Source organism: Anolis carolinensis, chromosome 5 (assembly GCF_035594765.1).
Source record: "Anolis carolinensis isolate JA03-04 chromosome 5, rAnoCar3.1.pri, whole genome shotgun sequence".
NCBI classification, from domain to species: domain Eukaryota; kingdom Metazoa; phylum Chordata; class Lepidosauria; order Squamata; family Dactyloidae; genus Anolis; species Anolis carolinensis.
The window spans coordinates 83,410,958-83,426,730 of NC_085845.1; the positions used below are offsets into that span (position 1 = coordinate 83,410,958).

Below are 15,773 nucleotides of genomic sequence, written 5' to 3' on the forward strand. Positions count from 1 at the left end.
CCATAGGTTGTGCACCACTGCTCCAGTGTATGCCACTATCTCTGTTCCAAACAATATTCCAAATTGTAATTGCTATATTAGAAGCTGGGTATACTATCCTGCACACCCCAGAGAAAGTGCACACCCCAGAGAAAGTGTTAAATTCCCTTGAATACTTTCTCTGGGGAAAATATCTGGCTCTTAGAAGTCAAATGTGGAACATGTGCTTTGAATAGATTATTTGTAATGCTTGTGGTTCTGTCCAGTGATGCATTTGTGCAAATAAGTTGTTAGCAATCTGACAGCTTGATTCCACATTACAGTTCAGAAAAGGTGAGAAGGGAAAAAAGTTATTACAGAATTAGAATGATTATAATTTAGGGCTTGCTTAGCTGACTAGTAATTTATGAAGAAAACTAGGCAATACACATCATTTGTTGAATACATAACATGGTGAGTTCTTGAGCCATTTTGTTTATATCCCACAAAAAGTCTTGTTATTTTTCAAAACTATATAGTGACTTTGGAAAGCCTGAGATTATAACCATGGGATATAGGTGAACAACTTTAAATTCTAATCTTGGGTAGCTGTGAATATGGAAACATGCACTTCAGCAGTGCATGAGAAACTTACTGTTTCTATACTGTAACATTGGTGAATATGTGTGTGAAGAATGCCTTTCTGCTCCACAGTGAGCTTAAATTGAGTTTTAAAGAAATTTAGAATTGATACAAAGTTTTTGTAAAAATTTTTTTGATGTACAACAGTGTTTTGCAGTTTTTACTTCATGTTTCCTTAATAATCCCCTGTAAGATGGTTCAAATGAAAACTGTTTGCAAGAGCACTTATTGCCTTGGCTTAAAATGTGTGTATATTTCTTGTAAGAGTAAACATCCCTGTTGTGCACTAAACATGTAGTCATAATATCAGGCTTCTGATTCTGGTTGCAAGTTTGGAATCCATTGCATAAAGTTGTATATTATGTCAGAACAGAGCCAATAAACTCTTAATGTCATGCAGCTTCCCCATCAACTATGTCTGTGGCAGAAAGCTTAAAAACAAAGCTTGATATATTTACAGGAACTCAGGTTCTTTTTAAAAAGTGTACACTGTTTTAAGGCTATTTTTTAAGAAAATATTTACTTAGATGTATATTAGAGGACATAATATTGACAAAATATACCCATGATGTTACTCTAACAAACTGCCATGCAACACACAACTTGACTAATGCAGTAATAGAGTATACAGGCCTAATCTATTCAACACATGTCAAACAATTATGATCTAGCCAATTCATTCATTCTTTTTTTTAAAAATCTTCATTTGGCAATTTAATTTATCTTTTCCACACATTTATTCTTCAAAGATAATGAATACTGAAATCTAGTCTGTGACGACCTGAGGTACTAAACACTTCTGTCTTACTTCATTGCCTTCAAAAGTAATTGTCTTGTTCCTTTTAGGCTCTATCCATGAGTTGTGGATTACAGCATTGTTTGGGATAGGGTCAGCTTCTACTATTGAAACAACGCGTTTTTTCATTTTACTTTTCAAAACCTTTTGGAATTTTTGTCTAGTGAATGCATATAGTAGAGGGTGGAAGATGGTGGTTCCATATGCCATGACTAGAAAACATAATCTCAGTTTTACCAAAAGGTCACTTGGGCCCAAACATAAAATTGTAGTATTTAAAACTGTAATTGGTGTCCAGCAGAGAAGAAAAGTTGAAATGATTAATAATGACATTCTGAAGACTCTCTTCTGTCTTTCTCGCCTTTCACGATGTCTCTTTACAGCCCGTCGTAGAGCAATTATCACAGAAACTGAAGTCCTCACCCCAAAGACGACATTTCTCCCTCCACTGCTTTGTGATACATCAGTGGTTTCATGTTGTGTAGACAAAGAAATTGTTTTTTTCTTCCTTGCTTTTTTCTTTTGTCCTGTGGAAAATCTTGTGCCTATTCGGATATTAAGTGCTTGGAGTATTTTGCTATATGTAATTAGCATTACTACGACTGTGAAGAAGAAGATTGGAATTTGTACTAAAAGGTGGTAGTACATTCCTAGTTCTGTGTGGTATTCATTCGCACTGACACACAAGAGTGTCTTGTTTTCCCAAGTATTTGCACTGTGAAGACTGAAGAAATTGACTTCAATGAATGGAATCAAGAAGGAGAAAAAGGAGACAACCCATATTGATGTCATGAGCATCACAGCCCTTCCCATTGTCAAAATACGGTTTGCAGGTTTCACAGAGATATCATATCTGTCCAGAGTAATCGCAAATACATTGATTGCAGTGGAAACGCTTGCAAAGGACACACAAGCTTCATGGAAGCAGCAGATGAGTGCAGAGTTATTCTCCAGTGAAAGCAAAAGAATAACTATAGTTAGAGGAATACATCCCACACAAATTATTACATCGAGAACGTGAAGGTTCATTGTAATAATGTTGCTGACAGAATTGATTAAGTTGGATTTCATGCAGTAAAGTACCAATACAGTGAGGTTGCTGCCAAGTCCCAATACTATTTCCAACATCAGAAATCCAGTGAGAGACACTTGAAAGCTTAATGGATAAGACAGTGGCTGGTACATATTGGTGTTGATGTCATCAATGGCATCTCGAACTGTAATGTTAGATTCAGACTGCATGTTGACTTCTGGAATGGAAGAGAAACACATTCTTTTGTTGGAAGTTTGTTTTGCCCTGAAATATGAGAGAGAAGACATGAAGCTGCTTGATTCTAGATTATGTTAATAATTGGCAAATCTACAGAAAAATAGCTTTGGATTTTCATTCTGCTTTGGTTAACATGCAGGAAATTTGTTGTGCTTAGCTCATAGGAATTTTGGGTGGTTTTAAAAAAGACTGTCCTTTATTAAAAAAAATGTGAAAAAATGTGTGTTACAAAACTGATTGTATGCATAACTTTAGCTTCCATGATTTGTGCAAACTATGCCAACTTTATATAATGCTTATGTGTGTGTTACTGTGTCTGAACGGGATAAAAAATTGCTTTTTACTCCTCTAACAAGTTCAGGTTAATAACCTTAGTCTGAAAGGCCTATTGGCAATAAAACCATATGGCATCAGTTTTACTGATATAGTTGCACTGGAAATTGCTTGTATTTACTTTGTGTTTTCGAGTATCATCATAAAGGTAAAGGTAAAGGTTTCCCCTGACGTTAAGTCCAGTCATGTCTGACTCTGGGGGTTGGTGCTCATCTCCATTTCTAAGCCGAAGAGTCGGCGTTGTCCATAGACACCTCCAAGGTCACGTGGCCGGCATGACTGCATGGAGCGCCGTTATTATCATACATAGGGGTTTTTTTTGCATGAGTACATAATATTGCAATCAAGTGTATTTATTTAAAGAGTATAACTGAATGTACATCAGCCTATGAATTATGAAACTATTTCTGCATATAATAAATGTATTGAATTTCTTTAGCATTTTCCATCCCAGGAGATTCTAGCAAAAATGAGTTCTTATTGTTGTGCTATTCATCTGCCTGTAGTAAGAGGACTGGATCCCAAAATTTTTTGTTACTTCATTAAGTGAGATGCATACTTATGACCATGAATTTACAAAGACTGACTTCAATTTGATTTGTATGCTGATGATTTATGGGGTAGATTGGTCCATTACGTATCATAAAAGAACGTTATTCCTCCCGTTATGAATAACACAGTTCAGTGGAATAGCAGTAATTGCAGTGCTATGACTTATTCTGTGACCACACCCTCAGCATTGTATGATTACAGAATGAAATATTTGGGGGATATTAGCTGTTTCTGAAAACTGAACCTTCTTTGCTGTAGATATTCTGACAGTTTCATTCTGTGCATTTACTGTGAAGTTCCACTGTGTTTAGTAGGTCTTACTCCTAGGTAGGTGTACAGAATTCCCACGTGAAAGAGATTTTGTCATAAAAACATACTTTTGATTGTTTTATTACCATCATCTGTCTATCCTTCATAAAATGGAATTTTAAAAGTTAAAAATGGACTCAATGAAATTGCGGAAACAGTCCTTTCAGTTGGAAGCTTCAAATAGTAAGCTTTTTCAATTCTTCAGTAATGAGCAGACAGATTTATTTAAAGAAAATAACTTATTTTGTAAATTGCGGCATAGAAAAACAACCAATCATCCCATGAAAGCATGGAATAGCTTATATGACAATTTGTTCTGTCGATATATGAATCTTAAGGCACAAGCCTGTGTTAAGAGTAATTCAGACTGTGTTATGAACTATATTCCTTTGAACCAGTTAACAAGAATCTCAGATTCATGGTTGATAAACTGAAACAAACCATATCCGAGCTAATTCTTAAAGTGGAATGCAAACTGAAATCTTGCAAAAATGGAGGAAAATTCATGTACTAACTTTTAGACATACACATTAAATATCAGGTCTTCATCACATTAGTTAGATACTTGGTGAAATAAAAGCAGAATGGTTCAAATGGGAAGGTAATTAAAACAACACACATTTCCAGAGCTGGGCTCCTTTTGTAAATGTTAAATCAGGGTTGAGATCATGCCGCCTCTGACCTACCTGTTTTCTGTTGCCTCAAGGGCCCTTCAGCTCGCAGGAGCAGCTTGTCATAAATTCATACATGGTGTCACTGACAGATTTTGACATGCGTTTTCACCTGGCAACAGAGAGATGGCTGCGATCTGTTTCCTGCCTGACAGAATATTTTAGTTTTCTTTTTGTTCCAGCACCTCAGCAGCAGAGTAAACAAAAACATTTAATTTCCTAATACATTTCCATGAAGCAGAATCCGATGAAAAAGAATGATCTTTTAATCCATCAGTGGATAGTAGCACTGTTCTCAGTGGTTCATAGTTTCTTTCCTCTTCTGTGTTGCTTGGCACCATCCTTCTCCCCCACTCCTTGTAATAGCAAAATAAAAATTGAAACCAGTTTAATTCACTATATCCTCTTGTTATAGGTGTGTACTGATTTTATTCATCTCCAGTCATTAGTGTGGAGTTATAGGTTGGTCATTACTCCCAAGTTGCAGATTTGTCATAGAAATTACTGTATGTTGTAATAATGCAGTTTTCATGTTTTCCTTTGAAGCCATGATCTACATCAGCCTATTTATGATAGTTTCCTTAAACTTTAGTCATTTTTTTACAAATAATCCAAATAACATTCTGCAGAGCCATTCAGATTTGCTTGAATCTTAATTTTAGCTTGTTGGTGTTATCCAGACATTCTTTCAGGGAATTCTTTCCTTAATGTTCCTTCGTTCATCAGCCATATCCACAATCCTGGTTTTACATTGTAAATCCATTTGCAGGAGATGCTCGCCATTTTTACTGTAGCAATGAGCCACTGAATAAATCTTCTTTCATTTGAGCAGGTGTCTTTTTAGTCATCTGTGTACACAAGTGCATTACACACCATTTGAGGGGGTAATATAGAATTCCATAATTTTCCCCCTAAATCCTCTGTTTAAGAGCATATATTATAAGCATATCCTGAAGCTTGTAGGACAAACTGCAAGGAATATCCCGAGGCAACTGAATTCTTCATGTCATCAGTAACCAAACTGGATTGGATGCTGTGTTCCATGGAAAGGAAAAAGAAACTTGTTAAAAACAGAGACCCTTAAATAATATAAATAAAACATTATCATCTGATATAGTCTGGTTCCGCATAGTGTAATATATGGCTTTTGTGAGACAATGTAAAAACATTCTTTGCAGGAAGTATGTAACATTAACTGTTTCTCAACATGGTAAATCTCCCACCCCCACCCCTTTTTTCATTTAGCTGTACAGTAGAGTCTCACTTATTCACGATAAACGGGCAGGCAGAACATTGGATAAACGAAAATCTTGGATAATAAGGAGGGATTAAGAAAAAAGCCTATAAAACATAAAATTACATTATGATTTTACAAATTAAGCACCAAAACATCATGTTTTACAAGAAATTGACAGAAAAGGCAGTTCGATACACAGTAATGTTATGTAGTAATTATTGTATTTACGAATTTAGCACCAAAACATTGCAACATTTACTACAAAAACAATGACTAGCCTTGGATAATACAGAACCTTGGAGAAGTGAAGCTTGGATAAGTGAGACTCTACTGTATTTTGATTTGAGGTATTGAAACATTAAAAGAAGATAGCAGTAATAGGGAAGCAAATTCAGTGCTGCAGTGTTTTTTAAAAATACGTTCGTCAATTCTATGAAATATAGCTCTAATGAGAGACTTGATTTCATGTGACCATGTAAGAACTCAGCTGCTTCGTGGGAATGATAGCTAGCCTAATTTGTACACGCCTTTTGAATTTTGTACTTTGTGTAAGCTTATTTACATCACGTTCTTCAAAAATACCTTCGATACCAAAGCATTTCAGAGTCGCATAAAAAAAAGAGTCTTTTTTTCTCCCTTAAGCAAAATTGGGGATTAGTCATTTAACCCATCCTCCAGAAAGAAACATCAAAGATCCCTTATAGAATACTTGAACATATTTGTGGCATATGTGGCTGTCTGATATTTTTAATGGTTCTGACAAAATCCATTCTCCATTTGAGAAAAAAAAATCTGCTGGAACTTTAAGCTGTGCCATCTCGTAAGAGCTGTTTGACACAAACCTGATAATCTTCTACATTTTATGCATTTGCAGATAAAACAGTTGGAAAGGATTTCACCCTTTTAAATGGAATAAAACATATATGAATTTGAACACTGTGTGTGCCATAAAACAAAAGAACAGAAAGTCAAAGCAGAATTTTAAATAGAACCAAAAAGCCCCCCCACCCCCCCACCCCTATCACAAACATATTTTCTGAGATGCTGTTGAGGCTCTGTACAGTCGTAAAGAGTGTGTCTTACCTTTATTGAGGATGGAATACATTCCTGAAGCTGGTGAAGCAGTTCCAGTTGGGAGGGATTCATTGCTTTTGTTTTGTAAAAAATCATTTTCTCACTTGTTAGCAGAGTAGAGGGGAAAGAGGGTGAAAAGCATCACTCCAAAACAGGACCTTAATGAATATTTGTATTTCTGCTGTGCCATTGTTTCAGTGTTGTGCTCATGCATACAGCATGCAGTGCTGCTCTCGGAGCCTGCTGCAGTCTCCCACTTCCGACCGTAGAATCAATAAGCATCTGCAAATGCATAATGAAAGTAATTTAACATACTGAAGGCTTCGTGTCTCCAGAGACAGCATAACGGTTCGGCCGATCTGAAGCGGAGCAGCTTTGCTGCTTAGGAGACCTTGTTCTGGGCAGCTCGTGCAGAATGACAGCCTACCTTGTCGCTTCCCTTCACTGCAGAGAGATGCAGTGCATTCACTAATTTTGATTGGTCAGTGATGTTGGGCTTAAACAGTGCTTCATACATATGGGAGTGAATTTTATCTTTTGCTTTTTTTAAGAAGTGGGTTCTTTTTTAAGGGCTGTTTTTTTTTTAAAGTCATTTATGTATCATTTCTTCAATTCTAAAGGATATTGGCTATAGTTTTCATTTTATATAGTATGTTTTCAGGGTTGTACAGTACTGTGTGTGTCACATGAGATCACAGTAGAGAGGGTAAACAGGTGAAGGGGTACCTCTATTATATTTAAATAATCATATTGTATATACATATTTTCTATTTTTGGGTCTTTGTTCAGTGTCTACCACTGATGGAGGTCCAGGTTCAGCAACTGCTGGCACTCAATCTTAGCTGATACTTTTTACTTGCAGGTCATCTTTTGACAACTTCTTTATATAAACTGTCTTCATTATACAAAACATTGGAAATTGCAGTTTTGGAATGCTAATACTGTATTAGGGGAAACCATTTAAATGCATATTAGTTAAAATTCATTGTAGTTCTTATTTTATGTAAGTCATAATTTAATTTGTTTAACTGGTCAGTGACAGTTTAGACTAATATTGTTGCATGAAGTTTATTAGCATTGAGAAATGCAACAAATTATACAATTGTATGAAGATTGTTTATTTCTCTTTTTTGATGGGGACATCAGGAACTGTCCTATGATTCCAATCTTAAACTCTTTTTCTTTTTGCTCACTTTGTGTTTTTACATTCATATAAATAGTGTTTAATATTTGCCCATTTATCAATAAAATGTTATAGGTGGTTGCTGTATGATGAACAATAAAATCAAGGAATCGTGATGCTGTTTTAGATTGAGTTAAGAATGTTCATTTAGATCACTGAATATTTCATGATGTTTTTAATTAGGTTTAAAAGTCCACTAGCCTAAAATGCAATTATAGCTGTAGGTTGTAATCTAATGGGGGCATGAACAAAGTGAGAATGCACACTCCCTTTTTCACAAGTGGCTTGATTCTTTGGATGTGGGAATAGCAGCAATGAAAACTGCAGAGATAGACCTGGTAGTTGCCATGGGACCTTATATGCAAGCATAAATAGTATCCTCTTTGGATCACAGCTATAAGTACTGGAAAAGTATAGAAATGATATAAACGTGAACGGATGTATAAGATAGCTAGTTTTAAAGTGAACAAAATAAACTTGCTCCAGGGACGACATCTACAAATATAAGTGGGAGTTGTTGAGAGCAGCTATTAGTGCTTAATTTTATTCCCTTTGATTGTCAGATCAGTAGTGCCAGATTTTCATAGAAATGGAAAACTGCCTGAAGAATAGTCACTCAGAATCACAATCTCCTACGTATTTAGGAATGTCCACTCTTGTATCAGCCTTGTTTTTATCTGGCGAAGCCCTTGGAAATAGTGAGAACTGTTATGTCTTCTGAGAACCTATACTGAACTCCTAACCCTTCTGGTTTTTATCACTCTCATTAGATGTGCTTGCTCAGATGAGTATTGTTGGTCTAGACCAGGGGTCTCCAAACTAAGGCCCGGGGGCCGGATGCGGCCCTCCAAGGTCATTTACCTGGCCCCTGCCCTCAGTTTTATAATATAATATTTTTATATCAGTTTTACTAATATAATACATATAATATTGATAGTAATATTATAATGTAATAATAATAATAATAATAATAATAATAATAATAATAATAATAATAACTACTTTATTCTTATACCCCGCCCCATCTCCCCAAAGGGACTCGGGGCGGCTTACATGGGACCAAGCCCGGAACAACAATCTAATACTAATAATAATACCATATAATAATATTAATTATATATTATATATTACATGTAATATTACTAATAATATTACAGTATAGTGGTATAATTCAATATATTAATATATAATGCTAATATTGTTCTATGCTAATAATATAATATATTGTATATACATATAAATTGTAAGCCGCTCTGAGTCCCCTTCGTGGTGAGAAGGACAGGATATAAATGTAGTAAGTAAATAAATAAATAATAAATTTCTGACTTAGGCTCGCCCAAAATCTGAAATGACTTGAAGGCACACAACAACAATAATCCTAATTAACTTGACTATCTTGTTGGCCAGAAGCAGGTCCACACTTCCCATTGAAATCCTGATTGGTTTGAGTTGGTTAAAATTGTTTTTATTTTTAAATATTGTATTTTTCTTTCGTTGTTGCTGCTGCTGTTATTGTTGTTGTTTTTGCACTACAAATAAAACATACGCAGTGTGCATAGGAATTTGTTCGATTTTTTTTTTCAAATGATAATTCGGCCCCTCAACAGTCTGAAGGATTGTGGACCGGCCCTCTGCTTTAAAAGTTTGAGGACCCCTGGTCTAGAGATTTGTAGGCTCCCCAAAACTAGTGCCCATGTTTTAAATGCAATATTTTCCTCTATAATTTAACCTAATGTGGTGGTTGGGGGGGAGTGTTTTGCTAATCTTTTACTTTGCTTCCCTAACTAAACTTATGACCTAGTGGTTTACATGAACAATTGGATCCATACAGAAAAGTCAGACAGGACACTACATTTTTTTGGAAGAAGGTTTTGGCTTGTTACATTTGTTTCTGTGCTCAATAACAAAATGAGCCTTAGTCCAGATCTTCACTGACCAATACTCAAGAGTACACTGCTTCTAAATGTGGAGATGCCATCTTTTAATCTGACTTTTTATCACTTGTTTCCAAAACGACGATATTCCTTGAACTTTAATTTTTCATCATGTGGAGGATCCTCTGGCATGTCATCATTACGTTGCTTTCTTTTCTGCAGTATCTTTTTTGAGTGGGCAACTGGAACTGTCCCTTAGTCCATTTTCTGCCACACTTTAATGCCATTATGATACTATCAATTATATTGCCAATTCCTAGACCTTTATTGTAGTTGATGCACCCTAAATTTGAGATTTCTGTCAATGGTCCATTGTGACAAGATCTCTTGTTAGTAACTTCCATTTTAGATCCCATTCAAACATATATGAAGTCAGGATTTCAGACTACAGCTTGGAGATTGCAAGATATCTCATTGCACATATGGAAAATTAGTATATCAAGAAGATAGTTAGGTTGACATGTTGAATAAAACTCTATGAAAACTGGAGCCCCCAGATGGCGTAGTGGACTAAGTGACTTGAAGGTTGGGTTGCTGACCTGAAAGCTGCCAGGTTCGAATCCCACCTGGGGAGAGTGTGGATGAGCTCCCTCTATCAGCTCCAGCTCCATGCGGGGACACGAGAGAAGCCTCCCACAAGGATGGAAAAACATCAAAACATCCGGGCGTCCCCTGGGCAATGTCCTTGCAGACGGCCAATTCTCTCACTCCAGAAGCAACTCCGGTTGCTCCTGACACGAAAAAAAAATGTGAAAACTAACATTTTATATGTGGTTTTGATTGAAATGACAAAGGGCAGCTAACGTTCCATTTCTTGACTTTGTTGGTCATATTCTTGTCTTAAGTTAGATGTTTTATGAAAAATGGGCAGTACTGTATATAGTTATGTGTTTTATAGACATGCTGGACAATACACTATGAGAAACGAGTATTTTCAGTAGTTTTCTCTGTCCATTGTTACAGATTATCAATTGTACCCTCCACTGTGAATGGAATTGTCATCTCTTGTGAAACACATAAATATTTTAGATGTATATTATATAACTGACAGGCTTGTAGTACAATTACATTTCTAAAATGTCGCTATTAATTGAGAAGTTTTTTAAAGAAGTTTTGTCTCCAGATTTCATCGAGAGGACAGTATTCAGTATTGAATGTTTTGCTTTTAGTGAATTGATGAACAGTACTCTATTTGTAAACAGCCCCCACCTTGTAATGTATGCTCCCCAAATTTATACATTGACATTTTTATATGGTGTGGAGTGCTTTGGACCTTGTGTTAAGGGCTCTACAGACCTTTCCAAGGACTGAAATCTAATTTGTACAAGGCTTTCTAACTCTTATGATCCACATGGAGCATAGAATAGATGCTTTTAAAAGAAAATGAAATAATAGTAGAAATTTAGATGTGGTAGGCTATTGCCTTTCTCTGATTAACACGTGTTTATGTGGACCAGTTTTTATCCCAGTCATGAACAGTCTTGTGGCTTTCCTTTTGTGTTGAGTAAAATTATACAATAATCACTGTATAGTTGTGTTATTTATTTTGTAGAACATTCTGTGAACTAGATCCAAAGAGGTGTTAAATGAACAGCTGGAATTGGCACAACTTTTTAAAAAAGAGTCTTGATTATCAGTTTTAGCTGGATCGGAGCCTCAACATTTTAATGGATACTGGCAGCAAAATGGATTTCAGTGTTGCAAAAATATTTCTGTTCATTTAGATCAAGCATATTTATTTATGCTTACTTGAACTAATTCCCACTAATTTTTTCACCAAAAAGTTAACTAGAACTCTAAATGTAATAATCTCTTAGAATATAACAAAGTTAGGGCTATATGTCCTGTGTGAGTTATTTGATTCTATCAATTCAATCACAGGCTTTTAAATGTAAATTTTCTCCATTAGAAACACATTTTGGTTGTTCAAGTCAACTTTAAACATGCTATGTAAGAAGTAAAGGAATTCTGAATTTTTGTGTAGTGATTTTTTTTGTCTACTGAAAAATAATAAACACTAATGGAAAAGAGAACTGGCACATGGAGGGAAGAAGCAATAATGAAAGCACCAAGCTGTATCAAAACACATTTATTTGTTTACAGCTAAATAAAGGGACATGGTCCAAGCATTGGGTGGCCATTACGGGGAGCGTTGCACACAGCCTCCCTTTGCTCCTCATGACACTATGTATCTTGATTTTTGTTCCTGGGTTATAAATGTCATTTCCTAATTGTTTTCTCATTAAAACAAGTACAAAGTTGTGTTGTCGAAGGTTTTCATGGTCGGAATCACTGGATTGCTGTGAGTTTTCTGGGCTGTATTGCCATGTTCCAGAAGCATTTTCTCCTGATGTTTTGCCCACATCTATGGCAAAAACTTTGTTATGCAGCACATTTTGCTATAGGTTTTCAGTCAATATGTCATCGAATCTCAACCAATTCAACATAATTTGTGGGAGCTACAAAAATGAAGTTTCTACAGTATAACAACTACTTTCAAAGTAAGTACTGCACAGTTAAACAGGAAATAACACTTTCAAACCAGGAACAGATTTTTTTTCAAATTTTGTTACACAGTGTAATAAATCTATACTAATGAACCAACTGCCCCACAAGTTGTGACAGAATAAATTAAATGGAGCAGTGATGAAATTATAGTCTGAGATGAGCACCACAGAATGGAATGATAGTTCAATTTTTAAATGTCTGTGTTTACATTATACATACATGATGAAATGTCTTAGAGATAGGACCCAAGTCTAAAAACTTACGCAGCTACATGTGTAAACAATTTCGGACGCTTAAGTATTTTGAATTTTGGAATTCTGGATGAGGAACGCTCAACTTGTACAGCAATTTTGAACTAAAACAAATAGGGTGGGCAGGTTGGGATCAAGAACTTCATCAGACTGAGGCTGCAGCATTGCTGGGGAACATATATGCTTTTTGGTTAGATCAATTGAAGATTGCCCCTAGTTACACAATTAAGTTGGCAGGCCTGAATGAAATCAAGGAGAACTAAGTGAATGGAAAAGGAAAAACTATGTTGTTTGGTTCTATGCTCCTACTGAGGAACAAACAGAAGACCCCAAGAAAGCTGGACAGCCTGCTCTTTCCTTTTGTGCCCCTCCCCAAGTTTGTCTTCCTCAGAAGACAAAGCAAATATAACAGACATACTCAAGTCAGAGCAAATGCCTAATAAACAACCAAGTCCTTTTTCAACAAGATTCATAGCAGGAAGAGGTGCTGGAAGAAAGACCATCTCCCCAATCCCTGAGGAAGGCGGAGACGTCAGCATTTGACCCAGATACTGTCCCACAGACAGAATGACAAGCCACGTTCCCAGCCTCTAAGAAACACAGCACTCCTTAAATGTTGCTGGGAATGTGGCCATGGTCTGAGTTGGCTGCCTTTACAAACAAGGGACTTTCTCAAAGCTAACTGCTGGATTTAACTTCAGTCCATCTCTTGTAAGCATTTGTTTTTTGACTATTGGATTGTCTTTATGAACCTGCTGCCACTTTCTTGGACACTATTCTGATTTATAGCTTTTGACCCTAGATTGGTTTGATTCTGGATACCACATATGTCCATGGCTGCTGATTTTGATGCTTTGGAGCAGGGGTCCTCAAACTTTTAAAGCACAGGTGGCTACTCTCTGCGGGCCTCCAGGTGCCCCCCACGGACCCATACACTTTGCCGCCTTCCCCGGCAGCCAGAAAGGCCACGGAGGCTCCAGGCGGCCGCTGCACATCCAGGCCTCAATTTCCGCCCTTCCCCAACAGCCGACATACATACACACGCACACACACACACACATCTCCATATCCATGTACACCCGCCCTCCTCCGCTACCTCCTCGCCCCTTCCCGGGAGGGCATCTCTTTCCTGGGACGGCGTCCTATGTGAGGCCAGTGCTTGGCGCCTGGCTAGGCCTCGCCTCCCTTCTCAGGCAGCAGGCCCAGCCAAACCCTTCCTCCACCTTTCCCTCCTGCAAAGGGCAGCCGCTCGGAAGCCCAAGGCAGCAGGATGGCGACAGAGGAAAACCACCCTCTGTGGCTGTGCTCCGACCTCAGCCAGCAAAACATTCTGGACTCCAACTCCCAGAAACGCTTGCAAGCTTCTTCAATGGCTATGAATTCTGGGAGTTGAAGACCCAAGCGGTTTCCAGCAATGCCAATGGATGGCGTTCGGGACTCCAACTCCCAGAAACCCTCGTGGATGGTTCAAAGGCCAGGGATTCTGGGAGATGAAGTCCACGGTACCGGTTGAAAAGGCCATTGGCCAGGCGCCAAGGGAAAAAGGACGGCAAAAACAAAGTCACCCTCCTTTTCTATATGACTGGCCTTCATGGTCTCTCAATTAGCAATAATAATAAGAATAAAAATAATCCAATAATAATAACCCAACCACACATCCTCAGGAGTGACAGTTAAACTGACAGTTAAATAATAATAGTAATAATAATAATAATAAATAAATAAATTTAGTAAATTAATATATAAATGTATGTCGTGCATTTGCATATTGTACATAGTTAATGAGATGTTTTGTGGATGGGCCCAGACGGAGGCGTGACATTCCAATATGTTTCCTTCGATAGAGAAAAATCTGAAATACTGATGTTCATGGATGTTGGGATTGACCTAGATTTGGATAAATATACCCTGTATTTGTATAATAGGGATATTTAATGAGATGTCTTGGAGACGGGGCCAAAGTGTAGACATGAAATTCCGTGTATGTTTGTTTAGATAGAAATGTGAGATATGAATAGTTACGGTTTAAATTTATAATAATAATACTCCTATATGTGACATTGTGCACATATTAATCCTGCCCTTCTCACCCCGATGTAGACTCACAGAGGCTTATAAATAATATATACATACAATACATTATATTATTATCAACGCACAATATCAACATTACATATTATGTACTATATTCTACTATACCACTATACTGTCATATTATTTCTAATAAAAATAATAAAATAAATACAAAAAACCCCAAAATAAAATAATACAATTAAAAATAAAAATAATATAATCAAATAATAAAATATAATACATAAAAATAATAAAAGAATAAAAATACAAATAATAATAAAACAATAAAAATAAAATAAATACAAATAATACAATAAAAATAATAAAACACTAAAAAAATTAAAAACATTCAAAAATTAATACAATAAAATACTATAATAACACAAAATAAGTAAAAATAATACAACAAAATAATAAAATATAATAAATAAAAAACGTAAGTTACAATAACATTAATTTAAAAATACAAATAACATCAAATAAACATTCCACAACTATTTTTAACCAATACCACCACCACTTTGCCACAGCAACGCGTGGCCGGGCACAGCTAGTTAGCATTATATATTACTATATTGAACTATACCACTATACTGTAATATTATATGTAATATATATATAATTAATATTATTATATGGTATTATTAGTATTATATTGTATAACATTATAATATTATTATCAATATTATATATATATATATATATATACACACACACACACACACACAATATATTATATTATTTAAAATGATATAAAAACATTATATTATAAAACTGAGGGCGGGGGCCAGGTAAATGACCTTGGAGGGCCGCATCCGGCCCCCGGGCCTTAGTTTGGGGACCCCTGCTTTGGAGTGTTGTTCAACATTGAGAGAAGAACACCGTGTTAGGCTCCCAATCAGTATAATGTACTTTTATATTCAGATAAATATAATGGCACTTTCTGTACATGAGAACATATATGCAATTAGCTCAAAGTGCT

At 36.2% G+C, this 15,773-nt stretch overlaps 2 protein-coding genes across 4 annotated transcripts in view; one reads left to right on the plus strand and one right to left on the minus strand.

The window, feature by feature from the left end:
* The window catches only part of cog5 (component of oligomeric golgi complex 5), a 244,452-nt gene that overhangs the window by 51,761 nt on the left and 176,918 nt on the right, over window positions 1-15,773 (plus strand). The window lies entirely within an intron of this gene.
* gpr22 (G protein-coupled receptor 22) lies at window positions 1,102-7,291 on the minus strand. Of its 2 annotated transcripts, none has more exons than XM_016994006.2 (3): window positions 6,852-7,291; window positions 4,547-5,564; window positions 1,102-2,646 (listed from the first exon to the last, which is right to left on the minus strand). In XM_016994006.2, exon 3 carries the CDS (start codon window positions 2,636-2,638, stop codon window positions 1,367-1,369), a length of 1,272 nt encoding a protein of 423 aa, XP_016849495.1. In that variant the 5' UTR covers window positions 2,639-2,646; window positions 4,547-5,564; window positions 6,852-7,291; the 3' UTR covers window positions 1,102-1,366. The 2 variants fall into 2 exon arrangements, with proteins under 2 accessions (XP_016849495.1, XP_008109788.1); XM_008111581.3 differs by having other exon boundaries at window positions 1,102-2,693; window positions 6,852-7,290.